The following is a 19,015-nucleotide window of genomic DNA, read 5'->3' as shown; positions in this document are numbered from 1 at the left end:
TTTTTCCTTGCTTCCCCCCTCCCTTTTCACTCTCCATATACGCAATGCTACCTCATGCTGGCTAGAGGCTGTCTATTGAATTATGAGAACTGTTTGATTCCTTTCTTTTTGCCTGCTAAGCAATGGAGAAGTTTTACATTTTGATTTTATTAGGTTCAGTTATTTTGTCTCTGCCCTTATTCAGCTAATTGTATGCATAATATGCCATCTGACTATAGTTTGTTGAATAATGCTGAGTTCAATAAACTTTAAGAACTTGTTTTAAAGAAACTGCCTTTTTTCTGAGTCGTGTGAAAATTCAAAATCCAAACCCACGTTTAAGGAGAGTAGGTAACTCATCCTCTACACCACCCCATAAAAATTTGTACCTACATCGCTGACATCTGGGGAAGGCTGAGTTTCAAGAGAACAGGGACCTCAGTGGGGTAAAATACCATAGAGTCTACCCTCCAACGAAACCATTTCCACCATGCCAATTGGCCATGCTGGCAGGGGCTGATGGGAATTGTAGTCCCTGAACATCTGGAGAACCACAGGTTGCAGAATTTAAATCTGTACCTAGGCCATGCTACTTGACCTAGTGGGAAAAATATATGGGAAAGCAATTGAGATTTACAGGGTTAGTTATTACTGTGCTTTGTTCTTATAGATTTGTATTGCTTTTTATTTTATGATTTTGCTTGCTTTGTATTTGTATTGCTTTTTGTATTGTATTGCTTTTTATTTTATGATTTTACATTTTATGTTTTTATTACTATTGATTGTTTCCTGATTGCTTACTAGACCTATATGACAATCATTAAGTGCTGTACCTTATGATTCTTGACAAATGTATTTTCTTTTATGTACACTGAGAGCATATGCACCGGAGACAAATTCCTTGTGTGTCCAATCACACTTGGCCAATAAAGATTCTATTCTATTCTATTCTATTCTATTCTATTCTATTCACTGAATAAAATGCACTGATAGGGTCTCCAGCTTCCCCTGGCCACCAGTGGGGGTTGGGGGGTACGGTTCTCAGCTCCTGGTTGGGAAACTTCAGATTTGAGGAGATTTATAGCCTGGGAAGGACAGGGACCTCAGTGGGGTATAGTGCCATAAGATCCACCCTCCAGAGCATCCATTTCCTTCAGGGGAATTGATCTTTGTTGTCTGAGGATTTGCTGTAATTCCGGGGAATCCTCAAGTCCGGGGGATCCTCAGGCTGTGACTTATTTGATAAGCTCCTATTTTCCTGCAAATCAGTGAGGCTTGTTATTGAGCATAGCCTTCATAGAATAAAATTTTATTAGGTCACTCTTTAGACTCTCATAGGACATTGTTATGACAGTTGTTCATTTATTAATTGTGAATTGCTTAGAGACCTTGTTCCCTCTGGGTATTTTACTGACAGATTGGCAGTACACAGAAATAAGGATATTTTGATTAGGAGATTATCTTAAATGTAGTCTTTAACATTTGGGTTTCCTTAACTGTTTAAAAAATTAAAGCCTTGGGATACGTTTGCTGTTGACAATTTGAGTATAGTAGTTAATTTAATTGACTTGATTAGATTATCACTGCTATATGCTTTTATGGGATTTTATAAGTTTTGAAAGATACATGGTTATTTTGTTATGATGACCTCTGTGAGGATGTATGGATAATGGTGATTCTAATTCTATGTAACAGAGATTAATAAGGATTGTTCCAATCTTGTTTGAGATGTCATTTTGATTTATCTATTATTATTTGAGTTTTGGACTGTATCTAATAACTGAATTGTATTTTATGTATAGTCTCTATGCACTCTTGTCCACTCTGGATTCATTATTAAGGTGTGTCTGCCAAAATGGAAGACTAGATTGACACTCTATAGGAACTCAGTTAAATAGCCTGACATTGGCCTATTATGCATGAAGTACTTTCCTTGGGGCTCGCTCCACACTGAGATCATAGTGGGGTCTCCTTGCATTTCTCTGCTTACACATGAGGAGGCAACCCACTGCCTGCTGCACAGCTTGCCTGCCCCCACTTCCAGGTCACTCCTGGTCATTGCAAGATTTCTGGCTTTGTTTTTAAAGCCCTTTAAATGTTTATACTGTTATATTGTTATTTCTGTGTGATATCAATATTTCTGTGTTACATTGATATTGTTGTGTTTTTTGAGAAAGCCGATAGAAAGGCAAGAAGTTGCAGGGGAAAAAACACGTGCATTCTCCTTCTCTGTCCATGGAAAGATTTAAAAATAAGACTATATCGAGCCACTTTGAAAGGAGCCATGAACAAAGAGAGCACATCCAGCTGTTATCTGAGGCTGTTGGGGGACTTGGTGGAACACTGGCAGCCTGCATGCACACTCCAATGGGATCCTTTTCACTGCTCTCTCCAGCAGGGAAGCAGTCATTTAGGTAATGTATACATTTTCCCCAGCAAAGGAAAAGGTAACTATTTAACTGCCATGACTGTCAATGATGAAACCTTGGGATAAGCTAGAGATAATTAACAAATTCCCAACTTTTTCTCAAAAATTGTATTTCAGGACTTTGGAAAAGTTTTGAAAATTAAGACAGTCGTTGCATTCATAGTGAATATGAAGACAAGCCCCAGGTGAAGATAAATAGAACGAAAATTTAAGCATTATTAATGTTTTTCTCTCAAGTCATTCAAAAACATGTAGTTGTATACTGTTTAACTCCTCTACTTTTCTACACAGTAAGTTTTCCATCTGGAAGTAGAATCTTGAGAAACCATTCCCATCATATTGGGAATGATCATATTGGGAATGATCATATTGGGAAGATCATATTGGCTCAAGCAAAGAAGGGTTGGGGAACACAGGATGCAGTTTTTAAATAATATTTATTCAGCAACATCACTGCTGCTGGCATCTTACAGAATTATATCAGCAAAAATAAATAGGTCCCTGCCCACAGGGAGTTAACTAACAGTGGGAAAATCCAAAGAAAAAAGATAGAAATTAGAGTAGGGAGCAAATTTACTCATTCCTAAAACCTGGTAGCCAGCAGTTAGGATAAGGATGAAAGGGGTAAATCAAAGGCCATAAAGGAAAAGTGAGTTCTACTACTGAACCAAGCGGTGTGGTCCTGAACAAATTGAGAACACACACACACACACACACACACACACCCCGCCTCCGCAAAGCACAAATATGCTGCCCAGAACTCTGTAGATGGTACAGATGTATACAAACAGAGATCTTTCCTGAGCTCCTTAACCTATTGCTTTGCATTTTCAGATAGTTCTGAAGCCGAAGAGAAATGGGAAGGATTACCTGGGTTGCTATAGTGGAAGTGAACTGTGAATGATCATAGACCCATCCATGCTGGCAGCTCTGGACAGATGAGGTATTGGATGGCATCTCAGTGGTGTTCAGCAACAGATGAAACTGAGGCTCAGAGAACATCTCACAGGAACTGAAGGCTCCTTCAGAATCTCTTGGAATGTTGATAAGTAGAATCTCTGTCTCAGTGAGGTTGGCAAATTGGTCCTGATGTGGAATAGCACAATGATGGGGTGGGATAGCAGCAAGAAAATTGTGCAGTAAGAAATGGAGAGGGAGGATGAATCTTGGAAGGCAGAGCAGAAACAGTGTAAAGATCTGGAATTTGCCAAAGCTTCCAGCCTCCTGCAAAATATCTTCAAAGTTCATCTTGGCTAGAGCACTCGCTTGTTCTTAGAGTTTGAGATTCCAGAGAAGGGAATCCTGGTAGATCTTCTGCTGCTTGAGAGCAATGTGCCATCAGTTTTCTCACTGTCATTGCATTGAACTTTGTAATGTAGACCATACACCTGCCCTCCACTCCTGGGCTTGGGCCAAAGGTTGTTTCCCATCTAGGAGTTTAGTGGAATCACAATAATCGAGACAGGCAGGCAGATGAGGCAGGAGTGTGGCATGTAGACTAGAATTCGTATCATATTGCCATATACATTATAGATTTCTGATAGCACAAATTGGGTCCCACACAGCAAACAAGGTTGTTGAAAAACAAAATAGTTCTAAGTGTTAAGAGGCAGCCAGTTCAGTTATGCTTTATCACAACAACCCTGTGCAGAAACTTCAGTTAATTATGATATGCCTACACGATTCTATGTAACCTGAGTATCTTGGTATGATGATTTCTTGTGGTTCCCTGTAACATATAATCTAGGACAGGGTGCCCTACTTTTGGGAGTCTACAGACACTTTTTTGATCTTGTGGACACAAAATGGCTGCCACAAAAGCCTGAGCCAATAAAAAATGTCAAGGAGTGAGGTGATGTATAGTAGCTCATCAACATTTCAGGCAGAAGCGCTGTATAGAATAGGAACCAGACACAGAAATTGATAGCCCTCACTTTGTAGTGTGTTGCTATGAGCAGTACTCCTCTCCCACTCCCTTCTGTTTTGTGGTAGGGCTAGGTAATCTGGGAGGTGGAGCCCTTTTCCAGAGCCATTTGGCATCCTTGTCCACCCCATTTATATCTTATCTACTAGGGCCCTTACTGCAGCATCAAGATTAGTTACATTTTCATTGCTGTTCTAGCAATGCCTCTAGTTGGGAAGTGGAGCTATTCAACCAGGCATTATTTATTACTTGTAGCTTCAAAAGAAAGCTCATAACATTATATCTGTATGGCACAGTTTTGTTGTAATAAAAGGAGTGGTTTTTTTAGGAGTGTTTCCTTGATCATAAATTCTGGTTATGTAATTCCCAGCATGTGCTGCAGCTTTCTAAGAACTGCAGACCTGCCTTGCTGTAATTTTTTTAAAAACTGACAGTGTGTGTGTTCATCATAGACTTTCTTTGCTTTGCTCTGAAAGTTAACCTAAGACATATGTTGCATGTTTGCAGAATGTTTATGCATTTCAGTGCCCAATCAGATTCTTAATGATATTTTCTTGTTTTGGAAAACAAAAGTGTCTCATCAGCCACAGATTTTGTTGGCATTCCTATGTAGTGAAAGCAGGTGGGCCGGGGGGGAGAGATATTTCCAAACTTAATTGGGAAACAGTTATTTACAACATTATTTGGAAGATCCAGGGGGAAATGTGGACTATGTAAAACAATGATTAAAATCATTTCTGTTTTCAGCCTGATTTTTGAGCCTAACTTTTCCTGTGCTCTTTATATGACAAATGACAAAGGGGCATAGCTGAAAACAGCACATTCTTCCTTCCAGTACAGGATGTGGGATGAAAGGAAGCCTATCCTTCACCAAGTTTGGAAACCTGAGAGGATTTCCTTACCAACTTCTTCACTGGTGCAATATTTTTACTCTGAAATTGAATTGACTGGTGCTATGGAAATTGGCTAATCCAGGGGTAGGGAACCTGCGGCTCTCCAGATGTTCAGGAACTACAATTCCCATCAGCCCCTGCCAGCATGGCCAATTGGCCATGCTGACTGAAACTTGATAGGAGTGGATCCTGAACAGGCTGGAAAACCGCAGATTCTGGGAATCCATCAGCCTCTTCAGTTAGCAAAATAGGAAAGGCAGCTTAGTAGGCACAGCCCTCTAGTTCCTAAAGCTATTACAGCTTGGCAACCCAGTATTGGCATCCAGTGGGAAACTGTGAAGGGTTGGGTCCTGCCTAATTGGCATCATGCCAACACCACAACATCACTAACACACACAATGGACATTATGTCATCACATCAGCACACTCTTCTAGGATTCACCAAATGCTCTATGACTTAACCAATGCATTGGTGTGATGCCAAATTCCCCCTACCCGCTCTGAGTGGTGGCAGGGAATGGACTCCAGAGTTGTGGGTTAAGCAGGAGACCTGGCCACCCTGTTTACAGCATTGTTCCTACTGCACATACAAAACTTTCTACAAGACGTCATGAAATCCAAATGTTTTATTTTGTTGCATGCATAAATAATATTTTTTTAAAAATGAAAATTTAAAAATAAAAGCCATACAGGAACGTAATTTCAAACAACAGAACTCTGGTATTGCACATCATCTGCAATTAGTATGGTTCCATTATTATAGCCCACTGTTACTAAGATCCAGAAGTATCCATTCCATTTGCCAGCCATGAGTTCTCAAGAGACAACTTCATGTCACAGTCACTGTTGCCCTCTTGTTGCTGAGAGAGACGAACATCCGTGCTAACTGGACTCATAATCTCAAGAGAAATTTCTGCATGCATACTTTCTTGAGATGTTTTAGTCTCCAAGATATTTTCATTTCTGAAGTAAAGACTGAAAAAAGAACCAAACTTGGTCACTGAAAGGTCTGAAGAAGGTACAATTTTCTAAGTATTTAGCTTTGTTTCTTTATTCTTACTTACTTATGACAGAACACAAGGTGAATATTGTATACCAAAATGAAAATCCAATTCCTGCTCCAAGATAAAACATATATAAATAACAGATGTTTACAATTTAAATGTAGTGGAAGATTACATTTGCTGTGACTTACCTGACCTTTCCTGCAATAGATTTCATTTTTGTATACTCATGGAAAGTCTGAACAAGCTGGATATCTGAGTGAACATGAAATCCAGCAGATGGATATCGAATGGAACTCAGGTATGTACAGGTGTGGTGAGGGTGGACAGAGATAAGTGACTGAATATTGTGAATCATCTTTGCTAAATCTAAAAATCTGGCAGCTGTTTCAAAGTTCACTATTCTTGCTTAGACAAATATGCCTTTGGAATGGATCATACCTGCATGACCAGCAATTGTACAATCTCTCATTGAACATTCTCAGTGGAATAATTAAAACTTATTTGGACCAAATATTTTCACAGTATTTAAACATTTTAATTGCCAAGCTGTTTTATTTTAATTGCCAAACTTATCTTGAATTAGTTGCTGAGTTTTGTCTTTGGGGATCAGTTCCAACTGGGTTTGGGGGCAACTGTGTTTATTGTTCCTAATAGTTCACTGGGAAAAATATTTACAAACCAATTTGGTGTAGGTTCAGTTGAATTCTGTCCATAAGTGAACCATGTACATGCAAAAATGTAAAGTCTTCAACTGAAGCAAGCAATTAAAGAAATGTATTGTTGAAGGCTTTCACGGCCAGAATCACTAGAGCACTCTGGGTATTCCAGGTTGTATACCTGTGGAATATCCAATGCAAATGGTTCTTTCTTCCCTGGACATTCCACAGGTATATATACTCTACTTGCTTTACTACCATCAGATCCTCTGAAGATGCCAGTCACAGATGCAGGCGAAATGTCAGGAGAAAATACTACTGGAACACGGCCATACAACCTGGAAAACCCACAACACCCTAATTAAAGAAATGACAATACAAAAATTAGTGTGAGCAGATAAATGCTCCCTGGAAATGCACTGCTTAAAGGTTCAAATATCATGTTGCCTATTTTTTCACATCCTAACATATATGATCATCCTCCAGTAGTGAAAAGGAAAAGCAATAAACAGAAACCCACGTGAAGTCATGGGCACATTCAAGTTACTTTTCAGGAACACTTGTATCATCTGACTCAGACACTCACCTGTCACCTTCCAGGTGTTCAACAGTTTCTGGCAACTGCCTGTTGGTAGTTTCTGGTAGCAGAAAGGCCACTATTCCAGACATCCCTGCCACTGTACTAAATATTATAGAAGGGAGGTATTGCCAAGTATCATCCAATAACATGATCAGAGGAGCTAAAGAGCTGGCAACTCGTGCCACAAATGAACAGCAGCCAATGCCACTTTGCCTGCCAAGAGAAGAGGAACCAACATTACTATGTACAAAAGCCTCTACCTTTTTAGTCATACCTGCAAGTAGTTTGGCCTTGCCCTTCTTTCCTATCTAATTCTTTGCTGCTGGTTCTCAAGTTCCACCCCCTGCACTGGCCAGACAGGCTTCCAGCAGATGTCAGTCAGAATATGGAGACCATCTTTTTCACCACACCCTTCAAATCACTACTCAAAGCTCATTTTATCAGTGATTCTTTTGTATAACCTTTAGCTCTCATTCTCAGCTAAAACAAAACTTTAATTTGCAGAATCTGTTTGTACACAATCATAGTCTTGGTGTACTTTTTCCTGCTCTTTCCTCATTGCTGAAACCATTTAATATCATATTTTTGATTCATTGCAAACCTAAATTTTAATATCTTTTGCATTTCATCATGTATCTCTATCCAGTCTTTTCTTGCTTTCTTTCATGTCCAGCACATATGATAAAATGTCATATCTGTGTTCTGACGTTTCCAGCACTTCCCACTGTAATCCTTGCTTGTTGTTGCTTTATCTTTAGGTGCTATGTACCATCGGAAGAACATTTTATAACATCATAATGCATTTTCATGCGCATTGCAGACTCTCAAACAACAGTCTCAAGCATGCAATATATTACAAAATGTAGCATGACAAGAGACCCCCTAAGATCTTATGTATCGGTTGGATCAGTTTCCTTTTATCCTCATCATGCCGCAATATGTGGTCTGCTGGTTTGATTGATGGCTAAGCCCCTTACCTGAGTACAGTGGGATAAAGTTCAGCTGTGTACAGGAAGACTGTAGTGAAGGAAGCTTCAGAGAAACCCTTCCCCAATATGGCCACAGCAGATCGAACATGCCCATGCTCTGGCAAAGGAAAGAAAAAATAGTGGCCCTTTCTGCTCAGCCAAAATAAAACATTTTGAGGAAGGAAATAAAACGTTTCCTCCAAGGAGTTCCACACAGTTTTAATTTTAACCCAAAACATTTTGCATACGTTTTATTTCAGCCTCAAAATGTTTTATTTGGATCCTCTAAACTAGCAATCTTTTTTCCTAAAATGTTTAAAACATGTTTCCTACTTGCCTGTGTGGAGAAACAGGAAACATTTTATTTCTCCCACCCAAATGTAAAGCTCCACACTCCCCTGCTACTTTCATTTTTCTGGCTTTCCACCATTTTCAGAGATTCTTTGGCTGTCCTCCATCTTACAGACGTTTTCTCATCTGGCCTCGCGGTTGCCCACCATTTCTATCATTGCTGTACATTAATAAATTCATTATTGCCTGCCGATTACACAAACATGCTATTTTTTTTCAATGTTGTATGTTGCAGATTGGATGCTATGGAGTTATCACAATCAGCAAGGATTCGGCGATCAAGTGCTCATAGCATTGAAGCCACACATGCAGTGGTGGGATTCCAATAATTTAACAACTGGTTGTATACAAGCACCATTTTAATAACCGGTTCTGCCGAAGTGGTGCGAACCTGCTGAATCCCACAACTGCACACATGCGTGTGTGTTTTTAAAGAACCGTTTTCACCTGAAAAGTTTTATTTTTACAGGCTATGCAAACAAAATCCCAGAAAATGCTTCTTTTCAAAACATTTAGCAAATATTTTAAATGCTGTGTATGGAAATGGGAGATCCAATGATATTACAATAAATCTTACATACTATCAACATTTTATTTCAGCACAACTAGATTCCACTTTATCAGATGCTATGAATGAATGCTTACTGAGTTATCGAGGATGTGGGGAAAAAGCAGGGTCAAGGAATCATTAAATGCAGGCAATGAAGGAGAGCATAATTATGTAAAATTCAGACCTAATCTGAAGGAAATACAGAAATCGTTCACTAGGTATGCTAAGCTTGACAACACTTGTAATGGGGAGTCATAGATTTTAAGGCAGTTGCAGTTACAGTGTGATACGAATCCTAACTATCCAGTCAGCTGCCTCAAGTACAAAAGGGAAGAGGCAGTTCAGAAATCTAAATAAATAAAATAAAGGTAGGAACTTTTAAATACATTCTAATTCAGCTGTTATTGAAAGTGTGGTTGAACTGTGTCTTATGGATGCTTATCTCACTCAACAGACCAAAAGGAGGAACAGAAGAGAGAGTGGAGCATACAAATGGAGGGAAGTGGAGAAAGACCTGAAGGGGAAATCACAAGAGGGGTGACTGTATCTGGGTACACTTGCAGTCTTCTCAGGGCCTGGAAGTCAGAGATGTTCCACCAGGCCTGTGACAACAATTTTTTCTAGTCATTTTGGCTTCCATTGGAATCAGTGTGGTTAGACCTTGATGCTGAGTCTAGATGCCAGGTCTTTAATGGGTCTTTTTAATGAGTGCCTCCTGTTTCCAGGCACAAGGTCTACCATCCATTGGAAACTGTGGCGGTAGAACTGGCCTCTGGAGTCTGGATGCCAAGTCTGCCACCAATTGAAACCTGTGGCAGACCTCCAGATAGGAAGACAGGCTTACCAATTCCCAATATTTGCAAACTTGCAACAGTATTAATACTTTCAAAATTTCAGGATAATGGTAACCAAGTCCTTTCTAAAGTACTAAAAATTAAAAGGAAAATCTACACCTCTAATCTCTGTTCTTTAGGCTGGCCTCTACCCGGGCCAGAGCCTTTACGGCCCTGGCCCCTGCCTGGTGGAACGCTCTTCCTCCAGCTGTCTGGGCCCTGCGGGACCTTGGCAAGATCCGCAGGGCCTGCAAGACTGAGCTGGTCCACCGGGCTTTTGGTGAAGCTGGCCGCAGATGGCCTCATGAGACCCCTGCAATATTTTGTCATCCCTGGCAGTGCCCTATATTGATTTCATCCTTAGGCGCTGCCAGCCCCTCCCAGCCTTAAGACTGGGTGCTACCAACATGGTTTTTTAGGCTGCCATCAGTTGGTTTGTTATGCTGCATACTGAATTTTAAATGTTTTAAATGTATTTTACGTAATTTATTGGACATGATATTGTATTGTGAACCGCCTAGAGCCCTTCGGGGATAAGGCGGTCTATAAAATCCAATAAATAAATAAAAATAAATAAATTTATTTAGGAATAATTCAAAATGAGTTATGGAGATCAGGGAGGATTTGGCAAAGCAATGACACAAAACTGTCAATTTTTAGATGATCCATTTGCTCTGAGACTTTTTTCCCTTTAGGAACTCTCAATATTCGCATATATTTTAAGACTTCAATCCTGCAACCAAATTACACCTGCTCAAATTCTATTGAGCCTCTGCAAGTTTATCGCTGGTTGCAAGACTCCATTCACATTCAAATTTGCATTGATGATTTCTCTTCTTCCTTCATCTACAGAGAAAATGGGGCAACAGATGAGGCTAGGACTAAATGCTTAATGAGGCTACAAAACTGGCAAGATGAACCTCCCACCTGCAGGGATGGATGCATTCAGTGCAATGAAGAATCCAGTCCCAATCAGAGTCCATGCTTGACAGTGCCTGCGGCCAATGCGGTCTAAGACAAAATAGACACACACTTTGGCAGGGATCTCAATCGCCCCAAACATGAACTGTGTCATGTATGGATCCAAGCTGAAACCAGTGATATTCAAAGTGATGCCATAGTATGAGAATGCTACACCAAACCTGCAAAGCAAACAGAAAGTTCAGCAACCATTAATCTAATCCAGTGACAGGAGAATCACATCTAGGGTTTTGCACAGCATACTTGCTGAATGGAAACTGATAGGTAGAATTAATAGCCTATGAGGGCTGACAGCTGCAAACTAGAAGATATACATGCCAGCCAGAATAGGGACTGAGATCAGAATAAGATGACAGTATAGGCTCAAATGGATTCACGCATGGCATGAACTGGTTCAGTGAAACCTCTTCCTGATTTGTGTCATATCTAACCCCAGTGAATTGATACTCCTTTTAATGTTTAGTATTTCTATGGGGCTGTAAGAGTACTAATGGCAGTGTATAGTACCCCCTGCTGCCATTTCAGCTTGGACCTGCAGTACTGGGGTACATTAGTTTCTTGAAGTTACATGTGACAGAAATCAGGTTAACTCCCACCCCCTCCCCCCGACTTGTGTCACATACATTGTCTAGTTGAGCCATAAGGCTTAGATCCACCAGAAGGATTTATACAAATGAAACAGGGAGAAGACCTAGGTTGCGCAGGGCCTTTAAGATTAACATATTCTGCCAGGTTGAGGGTTGCAACAGTTTTTACAGCAGTCGGCTTCCCCTGCTGGACCCTGCTAAAGCACTATGTCCTCTGCTATTGGTACAAGGTTGTTGTTTTTTAATTCACCCACAGGAGAATGGTTACCCTTGGATGGATGATAGCAACATAAGGCAAATTTTATTGTTAGGGTGCCATCTTTAAGTAGTTATGATTTTAACTGTTTAAGATTATGTTTATCCAATGTGTATTAATGTATTGTTAGCCACCCAGAGCTTAACTTAATTGGGAAATAAATAAACAAATAAGCAGCTTGCATATATACTAACAATGTCACTGGCTATTCCCCCTATCCCAGGCAAGACAATAATATCACAGTCGGTTCACATTGAAAGAATTGTTCTGCCACTGTGACAGAGGTTTTACGAATTGCCATAAATCAGGACTGGGGGAAAATATAACAGGAAAATTTGGGATTGCTTTGGTTTGCATACCATGTTAAATATAAAAAAAGACCTCTTTTGTACATGAATTGCATTAAAAAATCTAGTTTTTCCATAGCTACAAACACATCCTTCTTGATAAAAATAAATACATAAATTTTCATTCTAATTCTCCCTGCAATTAGATGTAACAGCTTTTGAAAGAGGATCTGGCGTCCTTCTCTTAATTATGCTGGAACTAAATACAGTCTTAATCATATCGTATCTCAGAACCCATGTTTATACCATACAATTGTGGAACAAAGTGTGATCTTCCTCAATATAGAAGTCTTCAGCAAGTGCCAGTAGAAGTAGTTCCGTGACTCATTCATAATCACAGCCTTATTCAGGACCTACAATGCCAGCCAAGTAGTGACAGAGAAGGGAAAGAGAAAATACCTCTCAGAGTCATGTGCTCCACTTTAATTAGACTAGATCCCATCCATCCTCCCCTTACAGACAACCCTAACTATTTAGAGACAACATGGTGCAGTGGTTAAGAGCAGTGGACTGTAATCTGGTGAAAACTGGATTTGTTTCCTTGCTACTACACTTGCTGGGTTACCTTGGGTTAGTCACAGTTCTCTCACACAAGGTACGGTATCTGTTATGGGGAGGGGAAGGGAAGGTGATTGTAAGCTGCTTTGAGACTCCTTAAAGGTAGATAAACTCTTCTGTTTCCTCAGGCAAGGAGACCAGTATACATGAACCTAACATTTACATTATTTTGATAAATGGAGACCCAACAAGAATTCACATGGATATGAATGTGGACAACACCAATTGTGAAATACCAACTTTGTCTATTTCCCAAAAGAGCATAAAACATAACAGTCCTGCTAGATCAGGATCAGCCAAAGTTCAATCCAGTCCAGGATCTTGTTTTCAGCAATGACCAAACAGATGTTCCAGGAAGCCCCCTGTATCAGGGAAGATTCAGGTGAGGCCCATTCTCAGCAGAAAGGGGAGATAGAAAACATGGCACTGGGACTTCAGTGGGAGCTGGGTGGAGCTGGGAAAGACCCATGTCAGGACATGGCTCCAAAGGCCAGTCAGCAACCTTGTTGGTGGGAAGGGTATGGCCTGACACCCAGGCTGCTGGGTGTGGTTGGATGGCAGCAGTGGCAACTATCAGGGGACAGGATATGCTCCTAGCTTTGTAGGGAGCCCAGGGATCAACAGAGGGCAGATTGAAGTTCAGAGTGTGAACAGAGGTCCAGATGTTAGGGAAGGCAATAAGATGTTATTCAGGTACATATTGTAGTAATGGAAGGAAGAATGAACTCCTTCCCTGGAAGGCCCAGGAGGCATGCCAGAGACAACTACTACTTTGAATCTCAGTTGCTGGTGGGCTATTTGTTGCAAAGAACTATAAAGGACTATACAGTCAAGGCCCCATCCAGTCTGTTGCTGGCACCCAGACTTCAAGTAGCTTGGGACACACTGACCACATTCCCCCAAGGTTAGTATGAAAACTGTTGTGCTCCTCCCCTCGTTGACAGTCCTCAGGACCTGGTAACCAGGCAGTACACAGTTTATGACTAGGAAAATTCTATGTACATAACATGACTAACCACTTGTAATGGTGGTGGCAGTGGAAAGTACCATCAAGATGCAGCCAACTTATGGTGACCCTGTAGGGTTTTCAGGGCAAGGGAGATTCAGAGGTGGTTTGCCATTGGCTGCCTCATTCAACTACCAACACCCATTCATAATAACTACCCATAATATTCTTACCCATAATATTCTCAGGAGCAGCAGTGGCATAGTGGCTAAGAGCAGGTGCACTCTGATCTGGAGGAACCGGGTTTGATTCCCAGCTCTGCCGCTTGAGTTGTGGAGGCTTATCTGGGGAATTCAGATTAGCCTGCACACTCCCACACACGCCAGCTGGGTGACCTTGGGCTAGTCACAGCTTCTCAGAGCTCTCTCAGCCCCACCTACCTCACAGGGTGTTTGTTGTGAGGGGGGAAGGGCAAGGAGATTGTAAGCCCCTTTGAGTCTCCTATAGGAGAGAAAGGGGGGATATAAATCCAAACTCTTCTTCTTCTTACCTTATGTGGTGCACAAATAACACCGATATACACACATACATTGCAGCAGCTGTGCAACACTTTGTTCCCACTCTTCTCACCATATTACTTTAATATATTTAAAGTATTGCCTATGGCCACTGCATTCATGAATCAATTGCTAATCTTCAGTTCTTGTCCTGGAAGAGGAGGGCATAAGTACTTCTTTCCTCTTTGCAGTCAAAACAATTGATCATGTAACAAAATGCATTATTATAATTAGCAGGGCAATTTAAAAATTAAGTTGATTAAAAATCAAATAAATGAGCTATGGCTTTGACTGTAAAAAGAAAATAATAACCCTCCACTATAAAAAATGATGATGAATAATTGATTCAGGAATACCACCATCAGCTCTGTCTGTAGAGGAAGTAATTAAGACAAAAGCAGAAGGGAATGGAAAGATTGAAAAGGACAGTAACCCTGAGAAACTTAAACAGGTATTATTGTTAGCCTACCTGAGCCTGCTGTGGCAGGGGAGAGTGGATTGGAAATCAAATGGATGGATGGATGGATGGATGGATGGATGGATGGATGGATGGATGGATGGATGGATGGATGGATGGATGGATGGATGGATGGATGGATGGATGGATGGATGGATGGATGGATGGATGGATGGATGGATGGATGGATGGATGGATGGATGGATGGATGGATGGATGGATGGATGGATGGATGGATGGATCACAATGAGCAAGAATTGCTGATCTCTGCTCCCTTGCAGGCCACTGAGTTATATGGCAGACAGAAGGGTGAGCACTGTACCTGCTCACTATTCCTGCTTTAGTGGACCATGTAGAATTGCTCCATTTGTGGGTTTTTGTGTCCTTATTGCTTGTCCTATGGCTGATAAGCAGTTGACCCTCTTTGATAAGGTTTCCCTGTGTGCACTGCCTTTTCTCTCCTTGAGTTATTCTGTCTCCACTGAAGTCCAAGACATCATTTTTCCTGCCAATCTCATTTTTCCTCCCTGTGCATGATGGGAGGTTGCCTGCCTTTAAAAAAAACAGCCAGTTTTCTCTCCCAGTTCAATGCCTATTAATCATAGCATTACAAGTATTTTTTTTTCCATGATCATTGCACATGACGCTTAATGAGTCACCTAGGTAGCAATCCTTCCTTGCTCACAGGTTGATCTTTCTTCAGCTTTCAGACTGGGTTCTTTTTAGGGATTCACTCACTTCTGTGGTTATCTTGGAGTGGAAGTCCTTCTTGCCATTGACTGTGGCACATCTGGAAAGGTAGGAGTGTGCTGTCTCCACCTCCTTCTTTGTAAGAAGCCACCGAACAGATTCTGGAAGCCACCTGATTAGGGACAGAAAATAAACTTTGAGTCCTGTACACTGGGCAATTTGCACATCAAGATTTGCAAGAATTATGTTATGTCTGAAACCTGCACATCTTGATATTGCTTCTACACAATGGGCAATTGTTAATGTAGTGTAGTGGTTTGCGTTTCAGAGTAGGCTCTGATAGACACAGGTTCAAATCCCCATTCAGCCACAGAAGCTTACTGGGTGACCTTGGGTTAGTCACATACTCTCAGCCTAACCTACCTCACAGGGTTGTGGTGGAGATAAAATGGAGGAGAGCAGAATAATGTTCTCTGATTGGAAAAAACATCAGGATATAAATGAAGCAAATAAATAAGTAAAATTTTAAATGAACTAATTACATGGCAACATGCCTTTGTCACCAACTAAAAATATTAAAATTGATTATTGTAATACATGCAGCTGTATAATACAAGAAATAAATACAAATAATAAAGACAGGTCCTGTTTCAAGAGATTCTTCTTCAATATACAAATACCAAGTAGACAAAAATGTTGTTCAGTTTTCTTATGAAGCAAATATTCGCTATAATAAATAACAAAGGACATTAAAGCTGGATATAATTTTTTTTGAACTCGTTCACATTGACCAGAAGAGACAAATATGAAAAGGAAGAAACTGGGAGTGACTGAGAAAAGAACTTGACCACATAAGGCGTGGAGTATAGGGAAACTTTTGAAGTTCATGGTGGGTTTTAAGGTTTGGAAGAGTCCATGTCCACTCACCACCAAAGGACAATGCTGAGGAGGCAGGGAGATGTCACAGCTATCAGTAGCCAACGCCAGCTTCGGATCAGATAGGCCAGCAATGCCAAGAGCATGTATCCAACGGACCAGGAGAGACCACTGATGGTTCCACAAAAAGTACGATGCTTGATGTCCGTCCATTCTACAGCTGAAAGTTAACAGCACACTTTGGGAAATCCATTCAACCTTTATGCAGGACAGTCAGCAACTGCTGGTTCCATTGTTAATTACAGCAAGGAGAGTGACCAAGGGGCCAACACTTCACTCTACGCTTGATAAAGTGCTCTCCTCTTGAGGAGAAATAGATTCAGAATGCACAAAAGCAAATATTTCTTTACTCAACCAGTATTTAAACTGGGATTCACAGCCAGAGGACATAGTGATCCCCATGAGTGTAGAATGCTTTAAAAGGGAGTTAGAAAGATTCTTGGAGAACAGTCCATCAATGGCTACCAAGCATGGGGTCTAAAGAATATCCACATCCAGAAGCAGTAGATCTCTGAAACCTAGTGCTAGGAAGCAACATCAGGGAAAGGTAGCCTCTATGGCCTAATTGTTGGCCCTCTGGGGCAACTGATTGGCTGCTATGTGAAACAAGATGGTGGATTAAGAAAGATTACAAGTCTGACCCAACAAAACTTGGGGAGGGGCTTTGGCTCAATGGTGGAACATCTGCTTGGCATGCAGTAGGCACCATGTTCATTACCCATCATCTCCATTAAGGATCAGGTTGTAGATAGTGTAAAGGGCCTCAGCCTCGCTCTTTGACTTGCTCAGAAACAGCAGCACAAACTGTACTCTCTAAGACCAGGGAAAAAGACAATGAAAAAAAGTGAGCTATGTTTTTTGTGGGGGTTATTCTTAAAGCTCAATTCTTATCTGGTGTGTGTGTTTTTGAGCACTTGCTGTTTATTTTTTGAGGACTTGGGGAAGCTTTTGTCTGTATGGGAGATTCCTTTGTTGTTGACTGTGTGTTTGCCTCAGGCAGAGGTGGAGCTACTAGGGGATCAGGGGGCGCGCGTTGCACCGGGCATGCACCTGGGGGGAGCGTTTTAGCCTGAAGGGAACAGGCCGCTTCTCCAGCCTGCACTGAGGTAAGCGGGCAGGGGGCAGGGGGCATGGAGTAATGGATTCAAGGTGCAGGAAAAGAGATTCCATCTAAACATTAGGAAGAACTTTATGACTTTCAGGACTGTTCAACAGTGGAATTCACTGCCTCGGAGAGTGGTGGAGTCTCCTTCTTTGGAGGTTTTTAAACAGAGGCTGGATGAGCATATGTCAGGAGTGCTTTCATTGTGTGTTCCAGCATGGCAGGGGGTTGGACTTGACGGCCCTTGTGGTCTCTTCCAACTCTATGGCCCTTTCCGCACCGCAACGGTGCGGGGGTGCGTCGGCATAAAAGACTCTGACACACACACACCCGGGACCGTTTGAATGGACGGTCCCAGGAGGGCAGCAGGTGGCGGTGCAGCCTTCACACAGGTAAGCTTGCTGCGCCGTCCCTGCAAGCTTACCTCGTCCCCTGGCCTCCGGCTCATCGCAGAGGCCAGGGGACACGCCCCCACAGGCTGGAGTGACGGCTCTAGAGTCGCAGGCCAGGGGGGCGTCTCCCCTGGCCTCTGCAATGAGCCGGAAGCCAGGAGATGAGGTAAGCTTTCAGGGATAGTGCGGGGGACATGGCGCCTTCCAGCCGCTGCCGCTCACATGGCAGTGGTTGGAAGCTGCTGTTTCCGAAAACCTTGCTCAGGGAGCGAGGTTGGGAAACAGCGGCTTCACGCCGCTGGAGGGGAGCAAGGGTGGTGCTGCGAACAGCTCCCTAGGGATGGTGTTTTTGCCGTCCCTAGGCTGCTGTTTTGGGTGTGGAAAGGGCCTCTGATTCTGAGACGCTGGAAAACTGCTGGCAGTCTGAGTAGACAATAGAGACTTTGATAGACCAATGGTCTGATTCAGAAGAAGGATATCTCACCTAAGGTCAAGGAGATGATAGATATGCCTGTGAGCCCCACCCCACAGAGTGACCTCATGACAATGAACATCAGGTAGGACACTGAAAATGCAGTCATGGTTCCAAAAAACAGGGTGACAGCAATGGCGAGCAGAAGAATCCTCCTCCGGCCAAATCTGGGGGAGATCAAACCAGAACACTGTTACCATTGTTCTTCCTGAGAACATAATACAAGAATACTATAAGGACTACCTTGCTGGTTCAGGCCAAAGTATTTTACTCTCTACTGCATCATTTTCAGCATTAAGATTTGCCTTCAGCTACGTGCTTGGGAAGTAGGGAGAGAGTTTGAGACCCAGTGTATTCTACTCCACAGGGTCTACATTTTGGAAACATGCATCTTTTGCTGTGAATGCCTTGCATGACCTTGAGCTAATCATAATGTTTTACTTTCAATCCCCTGTCTATAGATGATAACAGTCAACCTAAACCTGAAGCTGGGAGATCCGTGAATGAATCTCCCAAGTGGGTGTTGTGGGTTATCTGGGTTGTGTGGTCATGGTCTGATAGTATT

General features: G+C 41.8%; 2 protein-coding genes across 2 annotated transcripts in view; both read right to left on the bottom strand.

Annotated features, from left to right (window-relative positions):
- The window catches only part of LOC125438817 (solute carrier family 22 member 7-like), a 31,451-nt gene extending 27,796 nt beyond the window's left edge, over positions 1–3,655 (bottom strand). The window contains exon 1 of the mRNA XM_048507398.1: positions 3,278–3,655. Coding sequence (XP_048363355.1) covers positions 3,278–3,655 — 378 coding nt within the window. The remainder of the gene's footprint in view (positions 1–3,277) is intronic.
- Positions 3,656–5,835: 2,180 nt separating this feature from the next.
- LOC125438610 (solute carrier family 22 member 7-like) lies at positions 5,836–18,766 on the bottom strand. The gene is made up of 8 exons (XM_048507068.1): positions 18,463–18,766; positions 16,476–16,644; positions 15,597–15,720; positions 12,587–12,693; positions 11,097–11,311; positions 8,445–8,553; positions 7,474–7,680; positions 5,836–6,199 (listed from the first exon to the last, which is right to left on the bottom strand). Exons 1-8 carry the CDS (start codon positions 18,557–18,559, stop codon positions 5,998–6,000), a joined length of 1,230 nt encoding a protein of 409 aa, XP_048363025.1. The 5' UTR covers positions 18,560–18,766; the 3' UTR covers positions 5,836–5,997.
- Positions 18,767–19,015: the final 249 nt, after the last annotated feature.

Source organism: Sphaerodactylus townsendi, linkage group LG01 (assembly GCF_021028975.2).
Source record: "Sphaerodactylus townsendi isolate TG3544 linkage group LG01, MPM_Stown_v2.3, whole genome shotgun sequence".
NCBI classification, from domain to species: Eukaryota; Metazoa; Chordata; class Lepidosauria; order Squamata; family Sphaerodactylidae; genus Sphaerodactylus; species Sphaerodactylus townsendi.
This window is presented reverse-complemented; position numbering and strand designations above follow the sequence as displayed.